This window comes from Sciurus carolinensis, chromosome 14, assembly GCF_902686445.1.
Source record: "Sciurus carolinensis chromosome 14, mSciCar1.2, whole genome shotgun sequence".
Lineage (NCBI taxonomy): Eukaryota > Metazoa > Chordata > Mammalia > Rodentia > Sciuridae > Sciurus > Sciurus carolinensis.
The window spans coordinates 77059663-77079741 of NC_062226.1; the positions used below are offsets into that span (position 1 = coordinate 77059663).

The following is a 20079-nucleotide window of genomic DNA, read 5'->3' on the forward strand; positions in this document are numbered from 1 at the left end:
CCCTGCATTTCTCAACTTCCTGGATTCCCTCACACAATTAACCTTTTTTTTTTTTTTTTTTTTTTTTAAACTAAGTTAGGGATTGAGCTCAGGACCTAACCCATGCTAACTAAGCATGTGCTCTACCACTGAGCTACACCTGCAGTCCTACCATTTTATACAACCTTATTTGTTTCTAGCATTTTCTAGCATTTTTGATACTCTTTATTTCTTCACAGATAGTTATTTCAAATTCTATATCTAGTAATTCCTATCTGCCATCTTTGTACAGCTCATTTCTTCAGTGTTTCTGCTAATTCTCATGAGGTCATCTCTTTTGGTAGGGTAGATTTGTTTCTCAACTCAATCCCTGAAAGGTGAAAGTGATTCTCCTCTATCAGCCTCAAATCTATTTTCCAGTTAAGAGGGGAACAGAAAAAGGCTATCAATTCTACCAGGAAAGCAAACTGTCCTCATATGCCAAGTAGACTTCTACTTACATTTCCTGATCAGAATTGGGTTATATAACCCTGACTATCAGCCTCAAATCTATTTTCCAGTTAAGAGGGGAACAGAAAAAGGCTATCAATTCTACCAGGAAAGCAAAACTGTCCTCATATGCCAAGTAGACTTCTACTTACATTTCCTGATCAGAATTGGGTTATATAACCCTGACTGCAAGCCATTAAGCCTTCCTTAGTTGAACATGAGAGTTCTGAAGACAATTTATTTTTTGCAGTATTACAGATTTAACCTAGGGATGCTCTATTCCTGAGCTACATTCCCAGCTTTTGTTGCTGTTATTGTTGTTTGTTTGTTTTAGAATTTTATGTACAAAGAACTTGCATGTTCTCTTTCATTAAGTGGCTGTCTCTGGCAATTCATTTGAGGATCACTTAAAGAGGCCTGTGTCCTTCCCATACAGACAGAAACACTGTCAGTACATGTTGAGGCCATATTTCCTGATCAGATTTGCTAGTTTGACCAGACATGGGAAGAGCAAGAAACCTGACTGACTTTTTGCAGGTGGTCTCAATAGAGCTGTTTGACTTTCCTTGCTTTCAAGGATGCAATGAAGTGAAAGAAAGAGCCCCAAGCCCTTTTTATTTTAAAACAGGATCTTGCTAAGTTGCCAAAGCTGACTTTTAACTTAACATTCTTATGCCTCAACCTCCCAAGTCTCTGGAATTACAGGTATACACCACTGTGTCCAGCTAAGAGTTCTGGAAATGGGTATTAATAAAGTATTTATGAGGGAGATCCAAGATGGCGGACGATAGGGAGGTTGTGTTCCCTGTCGCTTCATAACTAGGATTTCAAGCAGAGGAAAATCTGTTTCTCTGTAAGGCAGTCTTTGCTGCTCATCAATCTCTTGCTGTTTACCCCATTTGTCCACCTTGATCACCCACAGTCTGCCAGCTTATCACTTGTTGAGTGCAGATTGCTCACAGACTGCCACCTATCATCTACCATTTGCCTGTTTGCCTGCCTCTTGCCTGTACTCTTGACTTTCACCTACCTATCACCCACCACCCAAGGTCCACCTGCTGATTATCCACTGGTAGCCTGAAGACTGCCAGCAGATTGCCAGATGCCTGCTGTTGCCTGCAAGTCAACTGTCACAGTACCCACAGGTTTGGTTACATGTGGCTGTTGCCAACAATCAGAACCTGCAGGACCCCAGCCCAAATGATCCTGTCCTACCTGCAGGACCCCTCAGCCCGACCAAACACACCCTGCCTCCAGGACCCCAGGCCCAACTGATTGCACCCCACACAGACTTGGCACCCATGCCCTGTGCTGCAGCTCCCCAATTGGCAACACGTTTGGAAGCCAGTGGGGCCATCTTGGATTATCCTGGAAATGGAAGCTCCCATCTTTAGGTGGGGCAGATACCATCCTGAGACACCTGCTGGAGACTGGAAGTTCATTGTCAGGTACCTCTCATGCATCAGGCTACTGAAGACTTGGAGGTTTGAGTAGTATATGATTGTTATAGCATAGATTTTTTTCACTTTTTTGAAAATTTTAGTTTTTAACTTCTTTTTCTTGCTCTTTTTCTTACCTGTTTCCTCAAAGTCTCTTTCTCCCTTTTCTCATTCTAACACCCAACTTCTTTTGATTACTTTCACTCTTCTACGATCTAGAACTTCTATATACTCTTTTCTTATCCCTTTAACAGTTACATCCTACACCCCTCCCCATCCTCTTTGCCTCCATTAGAAACTGCAGACCTCATTGCAAATCTATTTGTTACACTGTAGATAATAATTGAACTCATCCTCTCTTTATTATGACAATATTGTTAATGTCTTCATAGGGGCTACTTGGTTGAGGGCAGCATATTGTCTGTATTGGGTGCTGCTAAAATTGATCTCCCCCTTAAAGAAGAGGTTTTGGAAACCTGCAGTGTCACTATAAGCCTATAGGGGGAAACTGCAATACACCAGATCTGCACTGCTAGAGGGGAAGATACATGAACAACATGAAAAAACAAGGGAAGAAAGTGTTCCAAACAAATGAAGATTCTATATTAATAGAATCCAATGACAGCATGGTAGAAGAAATGTCAGAAAAGGAGTTCAGAATATACATAAAGTGATTCACAAAACAAAGAATGAGATAAGAGAGCAAATGCAGGCAATGAATGATCACTCCAATAAGCAGTTGAAAGAGCAACTGCAGGAAGCAAAATATCATTTCAACAAAGAGATAGAGATTCTGAAAAAAAACAAACAGAAATTCTTGTAATGAAGGAAACAATAAACCAAATAAAAAACTCAATAGAAAGCATCACCAACAGACTAGATTACTTGGAAGACAGAACTTCAGACAATGAAGACAAAATATTTAATCTTGAAAATAAAGTTGAACAAACAAAGAAGATGGTAAGAAATCATGAACAGAATCTCCAAGAACTATGGGATATCATGAAAAGACCTAATTTAAGAATTATCAGGATTGAGGAAGGCACAGAGATACAAACCAAAGGAACAAACAACCTATTCAATGAAATAATATCAAAACATCTCCCAAATCTGAAGAATGAAATGGAAAATCAATTACAAGAGGCTATAGAACACCAAATACAATCAAAACAGATCCACACCAAAGCACATTATAATGAAAATGCCTAACATACAAAATCAAGGTAGGATTTTAAAGGCTGTGAGAGAAAAGCATCAGATTACATATAAGGGGAAACCAATACAAATATCAGCAGATTTCTCAGTCCAGACTCTAAAAGTTAGAAGGGCCAGGAACAACTTATTTCAAGCTCTGAAAGAACATGGTTGCCAACCAAGAATTTTTTACCCAGCAAAACTAACCTTTAGATTTGAAGACAAAATAAAAATCTTCCATGATAAACAAAAGTTAAAAAAATTTACAAATAGAAAGCGTGTGGTACAGAACATTCTCAGCAAAATATTCCATGAGGAGGAAATGAAAAACAACAATGTAGGTCAGCAAAGGGAGGAAGTATCTTAAAGGAAAAGCCAATCAAAGGAGAAACCAAGTCAAGTTAAAAACCAAAAATAAGCCAAAATGACTGGGAATACAAATTATATCTCAATAATAACACTGAATGTTAATGGCCTAAACTCATCAATTAAAAGACATAGACTGGCAGATTGGATTAAAAAGAAAGACCCAACAATATGCTGCCTTCAAGAGACTCATCTCATAGAAAAAGATCCCACAGACTAAAAGTGAAAGGATGGGAAAAAACATATCATGCACATGGACTCAGAAAAAAAGCGGGGGTTTCCATCCTTATATCAGATAAAGTTGACTTCAAGCCAAAGTTAGTCAGAAAGGATAAAGATGGTCATTCCATACTGCTTAGGGGAAACACAAAACAGGAAGACATAATGATAGTAAATATTTATGCCCAAACAATGGTGCATCCATTAACATCTAAAAAATCCTTCTTAATTCCAGGAATCAAATAGACCACAACATAATAATTTGGGTGACTTTAACACAACGCTGTCACCACTGGATAGATCTTCCAAACAAAAACTAAACAAAGAAATCATAGAATTCCATAACACAATCAATAACTTAGACTTAACAAACATACATAGAATATTCCACCCATAAACAAGCGAATATACTTTCTTCTCAGCAGCACATGGATTCTTCTCAAAAACAGACCATATGTTATGCCACAAAGAAGTCTTTAGTAAATGAAAAAAAACAGCAATACTATCTTGTATTCTATCAGATCATAATGGAATGAAATTAGAAATCAATGACAAAATAAAAAACAGAAACTACTCCAACACCTGGAGACTAAATAATATGCTATTGAATGAAGCATGGATAACAGAAAACATCAGGGAGGAGATAAAAAAAATTCTTAGAGGTAAATGAGAATAATACAACATATCAAAATCTCTGGAACACTATGAAAGCAGTACTAAGAGGAAAATTCATTGCATAGAGTGCATTCAAGAAAAGAATAAAAAGTCAACAACTAAATGACCTAACATTACATCTCAAAACCCTAGAAAAATAACACCACCAAAAGTAGTAGAAGATAGGAAATAATTAAAATCAGAGATGAAATTGAAACAAAAGAAACAATTCAAAAAATTGACAAAACAAAAAGTTGGTTCTTTGAAAAGTAAACAAAATAGATAAACCTTTAGCCACACTAACAAAGGGAAGGAGAGAGAATACTCAAATTACTAAATTTGTGATGAAAAAGGAAATATCACGACAGACACCACTGAAATACATGAGAAGCTACTTTGAAAATCTATACTTTAACAAAACAGAAAATCTTGAAGACATCAACAAATTTCTAGAGACATATGATCCTCCCAAACTGAACCAGGAAGACACACAATTTAAACAGTTCAATTTCAAGCAATAAAATAGAAGAAGCCATCAAAAGCCTACCAACCAAGAAAAGCCTGGGACAGATGGATTCTCAGCTGAATTCTACAAGACCTTCAAAGAACTTATACCAATATTCCTCAAAGTATTTCATGAAATAGAAAAGGAGAAAATCCTTCCAAATTCATTCTGTGATGCTAGTATCACTCTGATACCAAAACCAAACACCCATCAAGGAAAGAAAACTTTACAGTAGTATCTCTTATGAATACAGACAGAAAAATCCTTAACAAAATTCTGGCAAATTGCATACAAATACATATTAAGAAGATAGTGCACCATGAGCAAGTGGGGTTCATCCCGGGAATGCAAGGTTGGTTCAATATCCGGAAATCAATAAATGTAATTCATCACATCAATAGACTTAAGGTTAAGAATCATATGATTATTTCAATAGATGCAGAGAAAGCGTTTGACAAAGTACAACACCCCTTCATGCTCAAAACACTAAAAAAAATAGGGATAGTGGGAACATACCTCAACATTGTAAAGGCTATTTATGTAAGTCCATGGCAAACATCAATCTAAATGGAGAAAAACTGAAAGCATTCCCTTTAAAAACTGGAACAAGACAGGAATGCCCTCTTTCACCACTTCTATTCAACATCATCCTTGAAATACTAGCCAGAGCAATTAGACAAATCAAAGAAATTAAAGAATACAAATAGGAAAAGAAGAACTCAAGCTATCACTATTTGCCAATGACATCATTCTATATTTAGAGGATCCAAAAAACTCCAGCAGAAAACTTCTAGAACAAACAAATGAATTCAGAAAAGTAGCAGGATATAAAATCAACATGCATAAATCTAATGCATTTCTATTCATAAGTGATGAGTCCGCTGAAAGAGAAATTAGGAAAACTACTCTATTCCCAAACCTAAAAAAAAAAAAAAAAAAAAAAAAAAGGGAATCAACCTAACAAAAGAGGTGAAAGACCTCTACAATGAAAGCTACAGAACACTAAAGAAAGAAATGAAAGAAAACCTTAGAAGACGAAAAGATCTCCCCTTTTCTTGGATAGGCAGAATTAATATTATCAAAATGGCCATACTTCCAAAGGTGCTATACAGATTTAATGCAGTTCTAATTAAAATCCCAATGACATTCCTCATAGAAATAGAGAAAGTAATCATGAAATTCATCTGGAAGAACAAAAGACCCAAAATAGCCAAAGCAATTCTCAGCAGGAAAAGTGAGGCAGGAAGTATCACAATACCAGACCTTAAACTCCACTATAGAACAATAATAACAAAAACAGCATGTATTGGCACCAAAGTAGACAGGTAGATCAATGGTATAGAATAAAAGACACAGAGACAAACCCACAAAAGTAGTTATCTTGTACTAGACAAAGGTGCCAAAAATATACAATGGAGAAAAGATAGCTTCTTCAACAAATGGTGCTGACAAAACTAGAAATCCATATGTAGTAAAATCAAATTAAACCTCTATCTCTCACCCTGTACAAAACTCAACTCAAAATGGATCCAGGATTTAAGAATTAGACCTAAGACCCTTCATAAAATAGAAGAAAAAGTTGGCCCAAATCTTTATCATGTTGGTTTAGGATCAGACTTCCTTAACAAGACCCCTGTAGCGCAAGAAATAAAGCCAAGAATCAATAAATGGGATGGATTCAAACTAAAAAGCTTTTTCTCAGCAAAGCAAACAATCAATAATGTGAAGAGAGCCTACAGAGTGGGAGAAAATCTTTTCCAACACACTTTAGACAGAGCACTAATCTCCAAAATTTATAAAAAACTTTAAAAAACTTTACACCAAAAACACAAAGAATCCAATCAATAAATGGGCTAAGGAACTAGGCAGAGCCTTCAGAGAAGATATACAGGTGATCCACAAATATATGAAAAAGTGCTCATCATCTCTAGTAATTAGAGAAATGCAAATTAAAACCACCCAAAGATTTCATCTAACTCCAAATAGAATGGCTATTATCAAGAACACAAGCAGTAAGTGTCAGTGTGGATGCGGGGAAAAAGGCAAACTTTTACACTGCTGGTGGAGTTGCAAATTGGTGCAGCCACTCTGGAAAGCAATATGGAGATTCCTCAGAAAACTTGGAATGGACCCACCGTTTGACCCAGCTATTCCACTCCTCAGCTTACACCCAAAGGACTTAAAGTCAGCATAGTACAGTGATGCAGTCACCTCAGTGTTCCCAGCTGTTCTAGTCACAATAGCTAGATTGTGGAATCAACCTAGATGCCCTTCAATTGATGAATGGATAGAGACACTGTGGTATATATACACAATGGAATATTACTCAGCCATAAAGAATAAAATTGTGGCATTTTCTGGTAAATGAATGGAGTTAGAGAATATCATGCTAAGTGAAATAAGCCAAGCCCAAAAAACCAAAGACCAAATATTTTCTCTGCTAAGTGGATGATGATACATAACGGTGGTAAGGGGTAGTGGGGTGGGGGGGGCAAGAGAAGAATGGAGGAACTTTATATGGTGTAGAGGAAAATGGGCCGGGATGGGGTGGGGGAAGTTAAGATAGTAGACTGAGAGTATTACTGTATGTATATGTATGATTATATTAATGGTGTGAATCTGTATTGTGTACAACCATAGGAATGAAAAGTTGTACCCCATTTGTGTACAATGAATCAAAATTGCAGTTTGTAAAAATAAAAAAGTATTTGTATGCAATAGAGACAGGCAAATAAATTCCAACTTATGTATGTGGGGTTAGTGGCACAAGTCATGAAGGTTACAGAACTCTATTTTGGATACAAGGGAGTCAGACCTACTTATACCCCTCTGGTTCTTCTTACCTCAAAATATAATAGGAACCCTCACTGTCAGAAAGTGGACTTTTGAGAGAACAGATGCCTTGTGAATGCTCTCAAAATAAACCTAAGTCACTGTGCTACAGGCATAAAAAACAAGGGCTGTCAAGGCAAGGGCCTTGATTATACAACCACTGCTGGCCAGGTTCTCTATAGCCACCACTTATACCTGGTTATTCATGACCTTTAACACCTCTTAAAGTAACCATCAGTCAACAAATTGAAAACTTATCTAAGGTAAAAGATTCAAGCTGACAAAGGTAAAGAAAAAACATCACTTAGTCAACATTTATTTCAAGACCTGAAAACATTCACAATAACCAAAATTCAACTACTGTAATTTCATATAATAAACACTTAATATAAAACCTTAAAAAAGTAGAGATAATTAACCCCTAAACACACTATATGATTTTCAAAAGCAATGGCATTTAACAAAATGTAAGGTGACAATAAAACATCAAAAGACTTTCACACACTAAATAAGAATATAACAGCATCAAGCTGTTTAGACTAAACAGTCTGTCTTTACACTTTCCATATTTGTTTTTAACTTTGTTTCATAAAGCCAGTGATAACTGTGGCTTCTTTCAAGTATGGGATTTCTGACATTAAAAATTGTATCTTCAGAGCTGTGGATGGAACTCAATCACAGAGCACTTGCCTAGCATGCACAAGGCCCTGGGTTCAATCCCCATCATATATATATGCACACACACACACACACACATAAATTTTTAAGAAATAAAAAAAGACACAAATTGCATTGTTCGTCATAAATTGAAACATAATCTGACAGAATTTATTCATGTATCCTTTTTCTCCAATAGCTTTAGATGTTTTTCTTAGGGACTTTGTTTATTACCATCAGTAAGTATGATGTATTCATGTAGATTAGGAAAAATAATGTACGATGAGTTTTCTTTAAAATCACCTTCTACTTGCTTCAAACTATCCTCCCACACCACACCATCCCCAGTTTATTGTTAAAGAGAACACTGATGCAGTGTACTATCTGAGGACACAAAGCAATCTATAATTTTAACTTTCGTTTGTTTGTTTGGTTTTGGTGGTACTGGAGATCAAACCAGAGCCTCACACATGCTGGACAAGCACTCTACCACTGAGCTACACCCCTAGGCCAGCAAGTAATTTCCTAAATACCAAACATTTCAATTTTCTGCCAATATAAACAAAAGGACTCAAGTGGCCAAAAGTTATAGTTGGTAGGAGAAAAAAAGGCAAAGGATGAATATTTTTGAATAAAATTTTATTTACACCATTCCCTCAATTTACAAGTGCTTTTCAGGCTAGCATTGAATCATATTGTGCGTACATGGTTAAGACAGTTTAGATTTGCTCTGGAACATATAATCACATTTAAAATAAATAATCTTCTAAGTATTTCATAGTTTAATTTGTTTTTAGTTTCCCTGGAGGGAAAATAAAAAGTTTTTGTTAAGAAACTGGGAAACACAAATGAACAGTTATATATTCATTTATATCCTGAGGATGCCTAAAGATTTTTTTCTGTTTTTTTCTAAAGATGCAATACAGATGTGCACATGATGGAATGGAATGGTATAGACCAATGCAATCCTTATGGGTATAGTTTAAGGATACTCTGAATGAAAAAAAAAAAAAGAAAGAAAGAAAAGAAACTGATGCTGGTAATTATTTAAAGAAAGAACCAGTGTCAACAAAAATGTTGACAATCAAATTTATAAACTCTTGAAAGAGCACAAAAACCAGATCACACAGAACCAAAGACATTCATTTTACTGTCCAGAAAAACTCAAAGGCAGAGGGAATCCAGGCCACTTTAAATTGAGGCAGTGCTACATAAGAAATGGAGACAGAATAAATTGACCTCAGAAGGGAAATGAGGAAAACAAATTTCCCAAAAGTGTTCATGTCTGTACGATATAGGGATGCACAAAATATCAGAGTTACAGTCTGTATTTTCTTTCTGTTCATAGTAAATTATCAAACTTGTTTAATGCATTATTTTTATAAGTCTTCTATTTAGCAACATATGCTGTATACATGCTTGTATTTTACCATGAGAATTACAGTTCTTATCTCAAATCAGACTTATAAACATTTTTATTTCCATTATAAGACACTTAATATCTTTCTAGTGATTCATTTTAACAACCTTGATTTTTAAATGGTTCTTTTTAGTATGATAGCATGATGGTTTGAACAGTTGAAGCATAATAGGATAACTACACATTAATGTTTAAACTGATTTACAGCTACAGGAAAATGTTTGATTTTTAAAATATAAGCAAGACTGCACAATTACAAACAGTGAAATGAAAAAATAATTTTTTTTTTTTATCAGTGGCCATTCATTATTTTGCTTTTAGGAACCTGGAAGAAATTGTCATCTTTGAGTTTCAAATATTCTGGTAAATCTAGTCGCTTCTTAGCTTCTTCAATATCACCTTGAATTGCTGAAATAAGTGACTCTGTGGAGAGAATGAACCAGATAAATATAATGAGAAACTGCTAATAAACTTCACTATTCCTTTGCTCAGCCTTTCACAGGCTGGTCATATTTCTGACATAGGACAGAATCTAAGAAATGTTTGTTCCAGCCCTTTCCCCAGGCTTAAGTAATACTGCAATTTCTTAAGAGAAAGGTACGTCGCAAATATACACTACAAATTCCAAATGCAAGAAGCAAATATTCATGATTTGTTCTCTTTGATATTTACACCTGTAAAACAAACTTTAGAACAGAGTTAAAACTACCACATTATACAAATAAGACAGCTGATAACACTTAAAACAAATGTTCACTGCTTCACTGTTTCTTACACTTCAACAGTTATCAAAGATTTCATTAACCTCATACTGTTAGAGAAGCAGTCAGTCTGATGGTTTTTAATCTAGGCTCTATCACTTACTATGCAACTGCAATGATTTGGGTGTGTTTCCTGGAAGTCATGGGTTAGAAACTTAATCCTCAAAGTCATATGCTGAAAGCTCTTGAACATGAGAACTTTGGGAGGTGACTGGGTCATGAGGCAGAGTGGATTATCTATTCATCGATTAATAAGTTACCTTTTTTTTGGAGAGGGGTGGCAGGGGGTACTGGGGATTGTACTCAGGGGCATTCTACCACTGAGTTACTTCCCCAGCCCTTTTTTAGTTTTTAAGACAGAGTTTCACTAAGTTGCTGGGGCTGGCCAATTCTCCTGCCTCAGCATCCTGAGTCACTATGGTTACAGGAGGGCACTACCATGCCCCATGATTCATGGGTTATCAAGGGGCTGTAATAAAATTGAGCTCTCTCTAGCACTCTTGCTGTCTTACTACATGATGCCCTTCCACTGGTGTAGCAAGAAAGCACTTACCACATGCTGACTAGAGGCCTGTACAATACTCTTGGACACCCCACTTCTAGAACCATATGCTAAATAAACATCTATTCTTTATAAATTACTGAGTTTGATACTCTGCCACAGTAACAGAAAACAGACTAGGATAATGACTATATGCAAAACTGTCAATTTCCTCATCTGTGAAAGGGGCAAAATAATTCCTCATAGGGTTGTTGTGGGGGATAAAGAAATTAACTCATGTAAGACACTTAAAACAGTGCTTGGCACTTATTAAATGCTCAATAATGTATGTCCAGTCACCACTGCTACCAGTAGTAATATTTAGTAGTAATATTTACGGAGATCAAAACAAGAACTTACCTAAAGAATCAAAGTTCTTTTCCGGTCTGAGGTAGCCAACAATGGCAACACTGAGGATCTCCCCATAAAAGTCCTCTTCAAAGGTATGGATGATGTGAGTTTCCTATAGTCAAAAAAGTTGGAAAAACTTCAGATTACAGACTTCTTGAAATCTGAAATTCATCTTCATATTTACAGTGAGTTAATTTAAATGAAGCAATCAGTCCTCGTTAAAATTTTAAGACTTATTTTTTCATCACTCCTGTTACTAACCTTATGTATAAACTTAAGTGAGGTAGTAGATATGTTGTATCATAAATTGGTAAACTGATGCTCATGATGGTGCCAGAAAGCAATGGAAAGCTGATTTGACACATGAATTTTCAGTACGATTGAGGAATTTTCCAAAAAGCTTATTATTCATCAATCATATATATATATAAATATACACATATATATTTATTTTGGTACCGGGGATTGAACTCAGGGGCACTTGACCACTGAGCCAACTCCTCAGTCCTATTTTGTATTTTATTTAGACACAGGGTCTCACTGAGTTGCTTAGTGCCTTGCTGTCACTGAGGCTAGCTTTGAACTCGCAATCATCCTGCCTCAGCCTCCTGAGTTGCTGGGATTACAGGCATATGCCACCAAGCCTGGTTCATCTATCATATTTTAATCATCAAATTGAAGTTTCTTTATATTAAAACTGAGGGAAGAAGACTGAAAATTTGAGGCCAGTGTCAGCAATTTAGGAAAACTCTGTATCAAAATTTAAAAATGGGTGGGGAATGTAGCTCAGTGGTAAAGCATGCCCCTAGGTTCAATCCCCAGTACCACACATGCACCAAAAATAAATGAATAAATTAATAAATAATAAAAAGGGCTGGGGATGTAGGTTAGGGGTAGAACATCCTGGGTTCAATACCCAATGTAGCAACAATAAGGAAGAAGGAAAAGGAAGAAGAGAAAGGAGAAGGAAGAGGGAGAAAAGGAGGGGGAAGGGGAGAAAAAGAAAGAAAGACAGCTGAGGCTGAACTAGAATGGTAGCATTAGAAATTGGGACATGTAAGTGTAAACTATTAAACACATCCACCTTGAAGCATATAACCTGAGAAAATCTAATCTATGAAGTGATCTTTTAAACTGAAATAGCACAAATCTAAGACTACAACTATCTCATTCTGATAATAAAAGCAACAGTACATTTTAAATGATTCAGATCAAATAACAAAACAAATCACATGAAACTTTTAGATGAAGGAAAATTTTATTTCCTCTCAAAAATATAACCTATTTTTTTATAAACTTTTAGTTTTCTTGGGGGAAGAGGGTCATGACCCTTTGAGATCATTAAAATGGGAATAATAAAGATATAGGGATGGTTGTACTATTCTTCCCTATTTTCTCTATGTACAGAGAAATCACTTCGCATATATTCTCTTTTGTAATCATATTCCAAAAAAGACACTCTTAAATTGGGCGTGGTAGCACACACCTAGGTAATCCCAGTGACTCAGGAGACTGAGGCAGGAGGATTACAAGTTCAAGGCCAGCCTAGGCAACTTAGTAAAACTCTATCTCAAAATATGAAACAAAAATTAAGCCAGGTATGGTGGCACGCACCTATAATATCAGTGGCTCAGGATGTTGAGACAGGAGGATCTCGAGTTCAAAGTCAGCTTCAGCAACTTAGCAAGGCCCTAAGCAAGGCCTAGTGAGACCCTATCTCTAAATAAAAAACAAAAAAGGGGATATGGCTCAGTGGTTAAGTGCTTCTGGGAAGGAAGAAAGGAAGGAAGGAAGAAAGGGAGGGAGGGAGGGAGGGAAGGAAGGAAAACACTTAATGATAAGATCATGTTGAATATCAATGAAATAAATTAATTTTATAACTCACTCTCTGTTCTATATCTTTTGTGTAACTGTCCTCTGTAAATGGGGGCAAAGTGTCAGTTGAAAGATTTAGGGTACTTGCAGGATGGGATAGATTAGAACATTAAATCCTTCATAAACAGATCTACTCTAAAATGATCTACAGATTCAATTCTATCTCAATAAAAATTCCAGCAGTGTTTTTTAAATGGTAGAAACTGAGAAACTATTCTAAAACTTGTATAGAAAGGTCAAAATTATTTAAGAAAATCTTGAAAACAAGCCTGAAGAACTTATACAAGCAGATATCAAGACCTATTATAATGCTATGAAAATTAAGCCCCATTGGTAATGGCTCAAAGATAAACAAGCAGATCAGTATGTATGAATGTTTTTTTTTTGACTCTCACATAAAATCATTCGGTATATCACAAGGAGACACTGTAGTATTATTAGGAAAGGATGGCATTTTCAATAGATAAGCTGAAAAAAAAATAGATAAGCTGTATCTGTTTCATATTCATTTGAGAAAAATTAATTTTGATCCCTACTGTATACCATACTCAAAAATCAATTTAATGAGACAAGTAAGTCACTTAAGCTTTTAGAAGAAAACAGACTGCCTTCATGATTTTGGTGTAGGCAAAGATTTCTTAAATAGATTACTAAAAGCACTAACCAACCATAAATGAAAAATGACTAAATGGCTATAATAAGAACTTTTGTTCTTCAAAAGACACCAGTGAGTTTAAAAAAAAAAAAAAAAGTAACAGAAGAAATTTGTAACACATAATTCCAACAAAGGAATTGGAACTGTAATATACTAAGTACTTCTTTAAGACAACAAGACTACACAATTTTTTTTTTTTTTTAATAAGGGCAAAGAACTTGAATAAGAACTTCACAGGTTATCTGTTACTGGTAAAGAAACACACACACACACACACATACTCCCTGAAATGTAGAAACATTCTATCAGTGAAAACTGAGTTTCTCCTAATTATCAAAAGTATTTCCAAGGCATTCCTTAAGTAATTCAATAGTAAGAGTTCCATTATCCAGGTGGTTCAGAAAGAAAATTCATCATGGGATAGCTTCCTCTGCCTTTCTTTTCCTTCCTCATTCAACAGAAAAGTATTGTGTTCACTTTCAATTCTTTACCTTATTCTTCCAACAAATAATTTTCACTATTCTACTGAGTAAAATGTTTAGTTTAGTTCTGAGTTAGTACTATTCTTGTACCAACACTTAGTTCTGTGGTTTTCCAACTGTGACACACTTCTCTTTTATTAACTCTTCAAAGTTAAAATTTGACAGACTCAGTGGCACACACCCATAATCCAAGTGGCTGAGGAAGGAGGATCTCAAGTTCAAGGCCAGTCTCAATAACATAACAAGGCCCTAAGCAACTTAGTAAAACCCTGCCTCAAAATAAAAACAAAAGTGCTGGGGATATGGCTCTGTGGTAAAGCACCTTTGGGTTCAATCCCCAGGCACAAAAAAAAAAAAAAAAAAAGAAAGAAAGAAAAAGAGAAAATTAAAATTTAGATCCCTCTAAATCTGTTTTTGCCACATACTTGAGTTGACAAAATACTGAGCCAAGTGGGGTACAGTGGCACATGTCTATAACACCAGCTACTCCAGAGGCTGAGGCAGGAGCTCACAAATTTGAGGTCACCTCTTGCAATTGAGCAAGACACTGTCTCAAAATAAAAAACAAAATAAAAAGGGCTGGGGATGTAGACCAGTAGTAAAGCAACTCTGGGTTTATTTCCCAGCACACAGAAAAAGGAAAGATTCAGCAAAATCTAACAAATAAAAACATAAATTGTGTGGATCCTGTGAAAAAATGGGGGCAAAACAAGAGTAAACTCCAAGGTGATTTTTTTAAAAATAGAGAGGGGCTTGGGAGTGTAACTTGCCTAGCAAGCAAGCCCTGGGTTTAATACTTAGCAATGCAATAAGAGAGAAAGAAAGCATCAATTTGCATCATGCCTATAGTGAGCATTTCTATATTAATAGGGTAATCAAGTAATTACACTTTGAACTACAAGAACTGTGGCAACTCATACTTCAGATAGAGCATAATTTCCAGAACACATAAAGAACTCAAAAAACACTACACCAAGAATACAAATAATCCAATCAACAAATGGGCTAAGGAAATGAACAGATCACAGAAGATCTACAAGCAATCAACATATATATGAAAAAATGTTCAACATCTCTAGTAATAAGAGAAACGCAAATCAAAACTACCCTAAGATTCCCTCTCACCCCAATTAGAATGGCGATTATCAAGAACACAAGCAACAATAGGTGTTGGTGAGGATGTGGGGAAAAAGGTACACTCATACATTGCTGGTGGGGTTGCAAATTAGTGCAGCCACTCTGGAAAACAGTATGGAGATTCCTCAGAAAGCTTGGAATGGAACCACCATTTGACCCAGCTATCCCACTCCTTGGCCTATACCCAAAGGACTTAAAATCATTATCCTACAGAGTACAGCCACATCAATGTTCATAGCTGCTCAATTCACAATATCCAGATTGTGGAACCAACCTAGATGTCCTTCAATTGATGAATGAATAAAGAAACTGTGGTATATATATATACAATGGAATATTACTCAGCTATAAAGAAATGATAAAATTATGGCATTTGCAGGCAAATGGATGAAACTGGAGAATATCATGGTAAGTGAGATAAGCCAATCTCAAAAAACCAAAGGACAAACGATCTTACTGGTAAGCGGATGTAAGCGGATGATGACACATAATGGGGGGTGGGAGGGGGCAAGAATGGAAGAAGGAAGGACTATATAGAGGGAAAAGAGGGGTGGGAGGGGTGGGGGGAAGGTAAAAAATAACAGAATGAATCAAACAACATTACCCTATGTAAATTTATGATTACACAAATGGTACGCCTTTACTCCATGTACAGAGAAACAACATGTATCCCATTTGTTTACAATAAAAAAAAACTGTGGCAAGCTCAATTTTATGAAACATGCTTTTAAATAACTCACTTTTATCTACAGTAAATGTACTTACATAAGCAATTATTAAAAAAGCAATTAAAAGGTAGCATTGTTTTTTTTAACTCCACATTATGATTTAAAGAAATAAATACATTAAAAATTAATCTGTTACTGGGTATGCAATATATAGAAAGATATAATTTGTGGGTTCTGTACACTACTAAAGTTGGCATGAACTCAAAGTAGACTTTTCAAATTTTAGGATGTTAAATGTAATTCCCATGGTAATTACAAAGAAAATATCTATAAAAAAATACACAAAAGGAAATGAGAAAGAATCAAAATGTGTCACTATAAAAAGACAACTAAATGCAAAAGGTAGTAACAAAGGAAATGAAAAAAACTTACAGGAAATGTAGAAAACAAAAAGCAAAATAGTGGAAATCCTTTTTTATTAGTAATTAAATGAAAATGGATTAAGTGCTCCAATTCTAAGGCAGAAATTGGCAGAATGGATTGAAAACGTGATCCCACCATTTACCAGCTACAAGAGACTCACTTTAAATCCAAAGGCACTGACTGAAAGTAAAAGGATGGGAACAGATATTCTATTCAAATAGTAACTAGCTGGGCCTAGTGATGCAAGTCTGTCTCAGGGAGCTGGGACAGGAGGATTGCAAGTTCAAGGGCAGTCTCCGCAACCTGGCAAGACCCAGTCTCAAAATTAAAAAATGAAAGGTGGCAGAGCACCCCTGGGTTCAATACCCAGTATTGCAAACAAACAAACAGACAAAAAAATACCAGTAAATACTTTGTGTTTAAGTTCTCCAAGTATGCTGCCAAAAACCCCAGTATTTGTATCATGCCGTGTTTATCACTAGTAAGTTCTTTGTGCATTTAAAACCACACATCCCTCCAAATCATAACCCCATTTCTGTTACAGAGGAAAATGTGATTCTTACCATGGACTTTTTCATATTCTTGTAGTATGGGTTCCATCCTATGCTCACCACCATCTTATGAACATCTCCACTTCCAACACTGGCCCAACCATAATAAATGCCAGTGGATACATCAGCTGGAAGATTATCTACTACTTGATCAGGAAAATTAGCTAAACAACAAAAGTAAATATTCTTGGTGTTACAAGTTTCATATTAAAAAAATTGTAAAAATCACATGCAGGACTATTCTACATTATTACATTCACAAGATTGCTAGAGCCTTGAGTGACTAGCCATCTCATCTTCCCATATCCTGAGTTGGATTTCTTTCGCTTCGGGTGAAAAGGTTTGGACTAAGATACAAGGCAAGTATATAAATTTCTCAAAAAGAAAAACAAAAAACAAAAAACCACTCTCTGGGTAGGAAAAAAAAAGAAAGAAAGAAAAACAGGTACAAGCAGATGAAATGAGGCCACGAAGTAGTTACCTGCACCTACAGGCCCAGAAACTCCAGGGGCTGAGGCAGGAAGATAGATTCCTTGAACTCAGAAGTTCAGGTCCAGCCTTGAGCAACACAGCCAGACCCTGTCTCTTAACGTTAAAAATCAAAACCACCAACCAAACAAACCCAATGGCTTTTTAAGGACTTGCTCTTTCCAAGTCGGTTTGAATCTCTTCAAAAGCGTCTTATTTTAAACACACAAACCTAAACCCCCAGCCTAAAGAGAATCGTTTAATAGTCCAAAGGGCAAACCTCTGTGTAGTTTTCAACATACAGTAGTACTGCATAGTTTTCAGGAGTAGCTGCTTTTTTTTTCTTTTTTTATTTTTTCTTTTGGCGGGGGAAGGGGTGGTTAAACTGGGGATTGAACCCAGTTTGCTTTACCACTGAGTCACATGTCCCCCGCTGTGTATTTTAAAGGATCAATTAAGCCGTTAAGTCCTGATTACTAAAACTAATGAAGACAGGCCAAAAACAAAAGTTGGTTCTTCAACTACCTGTGTTATCACTTGGTGACTAACAGATTCCAAGAAGGAATTGGGCGAATCCGGCCCACATTAGGTTTTAATAGGCAAGGCAAGCGACATGCTTGGCTAACCATCCTGGCTGGATCGGGAAAAGGGAAAGAGGGATCCTGTGATTCGGCTAAGCTTCCTGTCCTCAGCACCCAGGTCTCCAGGGAGCTCGGAGCAAGGGCAGGGAGGAGCTGGGACAACGCAATGAAAGATCCTCCGCCTTAACAAAGAGGGAGCGGTGCTGACAGAGGGTCACCTCCGCCCGCAGCACGGTGGTCCCACAGCCCAGCCGTGAGCCCCTGGGCTGACGTCCTCGCCACTCACGTGATCCCGCCCCGGGGCTCCGCGCCGCGCCGCGCCGCGCCGCGCTCACCTGTGGGGATGCCCAGCTGCTTGGAGCCGCGACCGAAGCCCCGCACTACTTGGCCCCGGCAGAAGTACGGCAGGCTTCTCATGACGCCGTCCGCCGGGGACGCGGGCTGCAGGCCAGTCCGCGCGTCTGGCGGAGCCGCCGTGGGGACAGTGCTGGGAGCCCCGGACCAGCCGGGGGACAGGGCAAGAGCTATACCCGCTGGGTGCGCACGCCAAGTACCGGATGGCACCGACGACACGCCGCGGCGGGTCTCTCCCACCGCTGACCCAACAGAAGCTGCTGGACAACTCAGGAAGCGCGTCTCCGCCACGGGAGCTGCGGCAACAGCTGAAGGGCGGCTGTGGCAGGGAGCGCGGCGGGGGCTGCCGGACGGTGGAAGAGGTCTCTGCCCTGCCAGTCTTCACTCGGCCGGCGTAAGGACACTTCCGCGGCAGAACACCCAGTGCTCGCTCGGCTTCCGTAGTCTCTTTCCGCTCTAACCCCGCCCCCTGCCGTGGCTCCGCCCCCAGCCGGGATCAGGCTGACCTCGGTTCGCTGGGATCTCCTACCCGCCTCTGAATGCGAAAACGGATTCAGGGGTCCTTGCTTCAGCCTAAGGGGCTAGGAAGCACCGTTCCTCAACACTCTCGGTGTTTCTTTTCCCTTCTTTTCCTTAGAACCCTGACGTCAAAGCGAGACGTTCTTTGGCTCCTTGGCAATCGCTAGGCTGATCGCAGGTCATCATTCCATTTGCTCTTTAAACATTAAAGCTTCACAGTTTCAGCTCAGAGATTACCCTGCCGGAAGGGACTCTCGTCCCCCCAGACCACTGACCAAGGTCTGGATGTAAGATCCAGGGAAGCAAGTCCTTGTCTGGGCTGTCACCCCAGGGGCAACTGGAAGATGACCACAATACAATTTTGGTTTTCTTTTTTGATTAGGGATGCCTGCCTACCCAACCACTTCCCCTCTTTAGAGTATCTGCTTGAGAACTTAGCGTGATAAAAGTCTTGTCCGGCTTTCTGAACTTTGGAACTGTAAGCTCCGGAAGAAGTAGCATAAGGGTCACTCACAAGATACACATGGGGCAAGGCTGTAACAGTGCATCCTCTCAAGAAGTTTTAATAGTTCTGATTTTCTCTATTGATTTATATGAAATTTGTCCAGATTTGTAGCCCCTTTCCTTCTATCTTGCCAATTTATAATTCTAATAATGCTTACCTGTTATTAAAATTGTTCTTTCTCTCTCTCTCACATTTTGGTACTGGGGATTGGACCCAGGGATACTTTATCAGTGAGCTACATCCCCAGTCCTTTTAATTTTTTTTTTATTTTGAGGCAGGGTCTCACCAAATTGCTGAGGGTCTCACTAAATTGCTGAATCTGACCTTGAACTTGAGATCCTCCCCAGTTGCTGGGATTACAATTGTGGGTAAATTTTAAGCTTGTTCTGTTTATGTTGGTGTTTTAGTCAGCTTTTTTGCTGCTATGACTAAATGATCTGACCAGCACAATTAT

The 20079-nt window shown here is 37.7% G+C and overlaps 1 protein-coding gene across 1 annotated transcript; it reads right to left on the reverse strand.

The window, feature by feature from the left end:
• Positions 1–7977: 7977 nt before the first annotated feature.
• Positions 7978–18972, reverse strand: Rfk (riboflavin kinase). The gene is made up of 4 exons (XM_047524738.1): positions 18583–18972; positions 17211–17362; positions 11417–11519; positions 7978–10177 (listed from the first exon to the last, which is right to left on the reverse strand). The coding sequence occupies exons 1-4, from the start codon at positions 18662–18664 to the stop codon at positions 10047–10049; spliced, it is 468 nt and encodes a 155-aa protein (XP_047380694.1). The 5' UTR covers positions 18665–18972; the 3' UTR covers positions 7978–10046.
• Between the last annotated feature and the right edge of the window lie 1107 nt (positions 18973–20079).

What these genes read in the sequence shown, in the direction of transcription:
- Rfk (XM_047524738.1), bottom strand. Translation starts at nt 18,664, where the DNA reads ATGAGAAGCCTGCCGTACTTCTGCCGGGGCCAAGTAGTGCGGGGCTTC. An exon ending in GCAGCTGGGCATCCCCACAG is followed by an intron (nt 17,363 to 18,582) that starts GTGAGCGCGGCG and finishes TTTGTTGTTTAG; the next exon opens with CTAATTTTCCTGATCAAGTA. An exon ending in AAAGAACTTTGATTCTTTAG is followed by an intron (nt 10,178 to 11,416) that starts GTAAGTTCTTGT and finishes TTCTCTCCACAG; the next exon opens with AGTCACTTATTTCAGCAATT.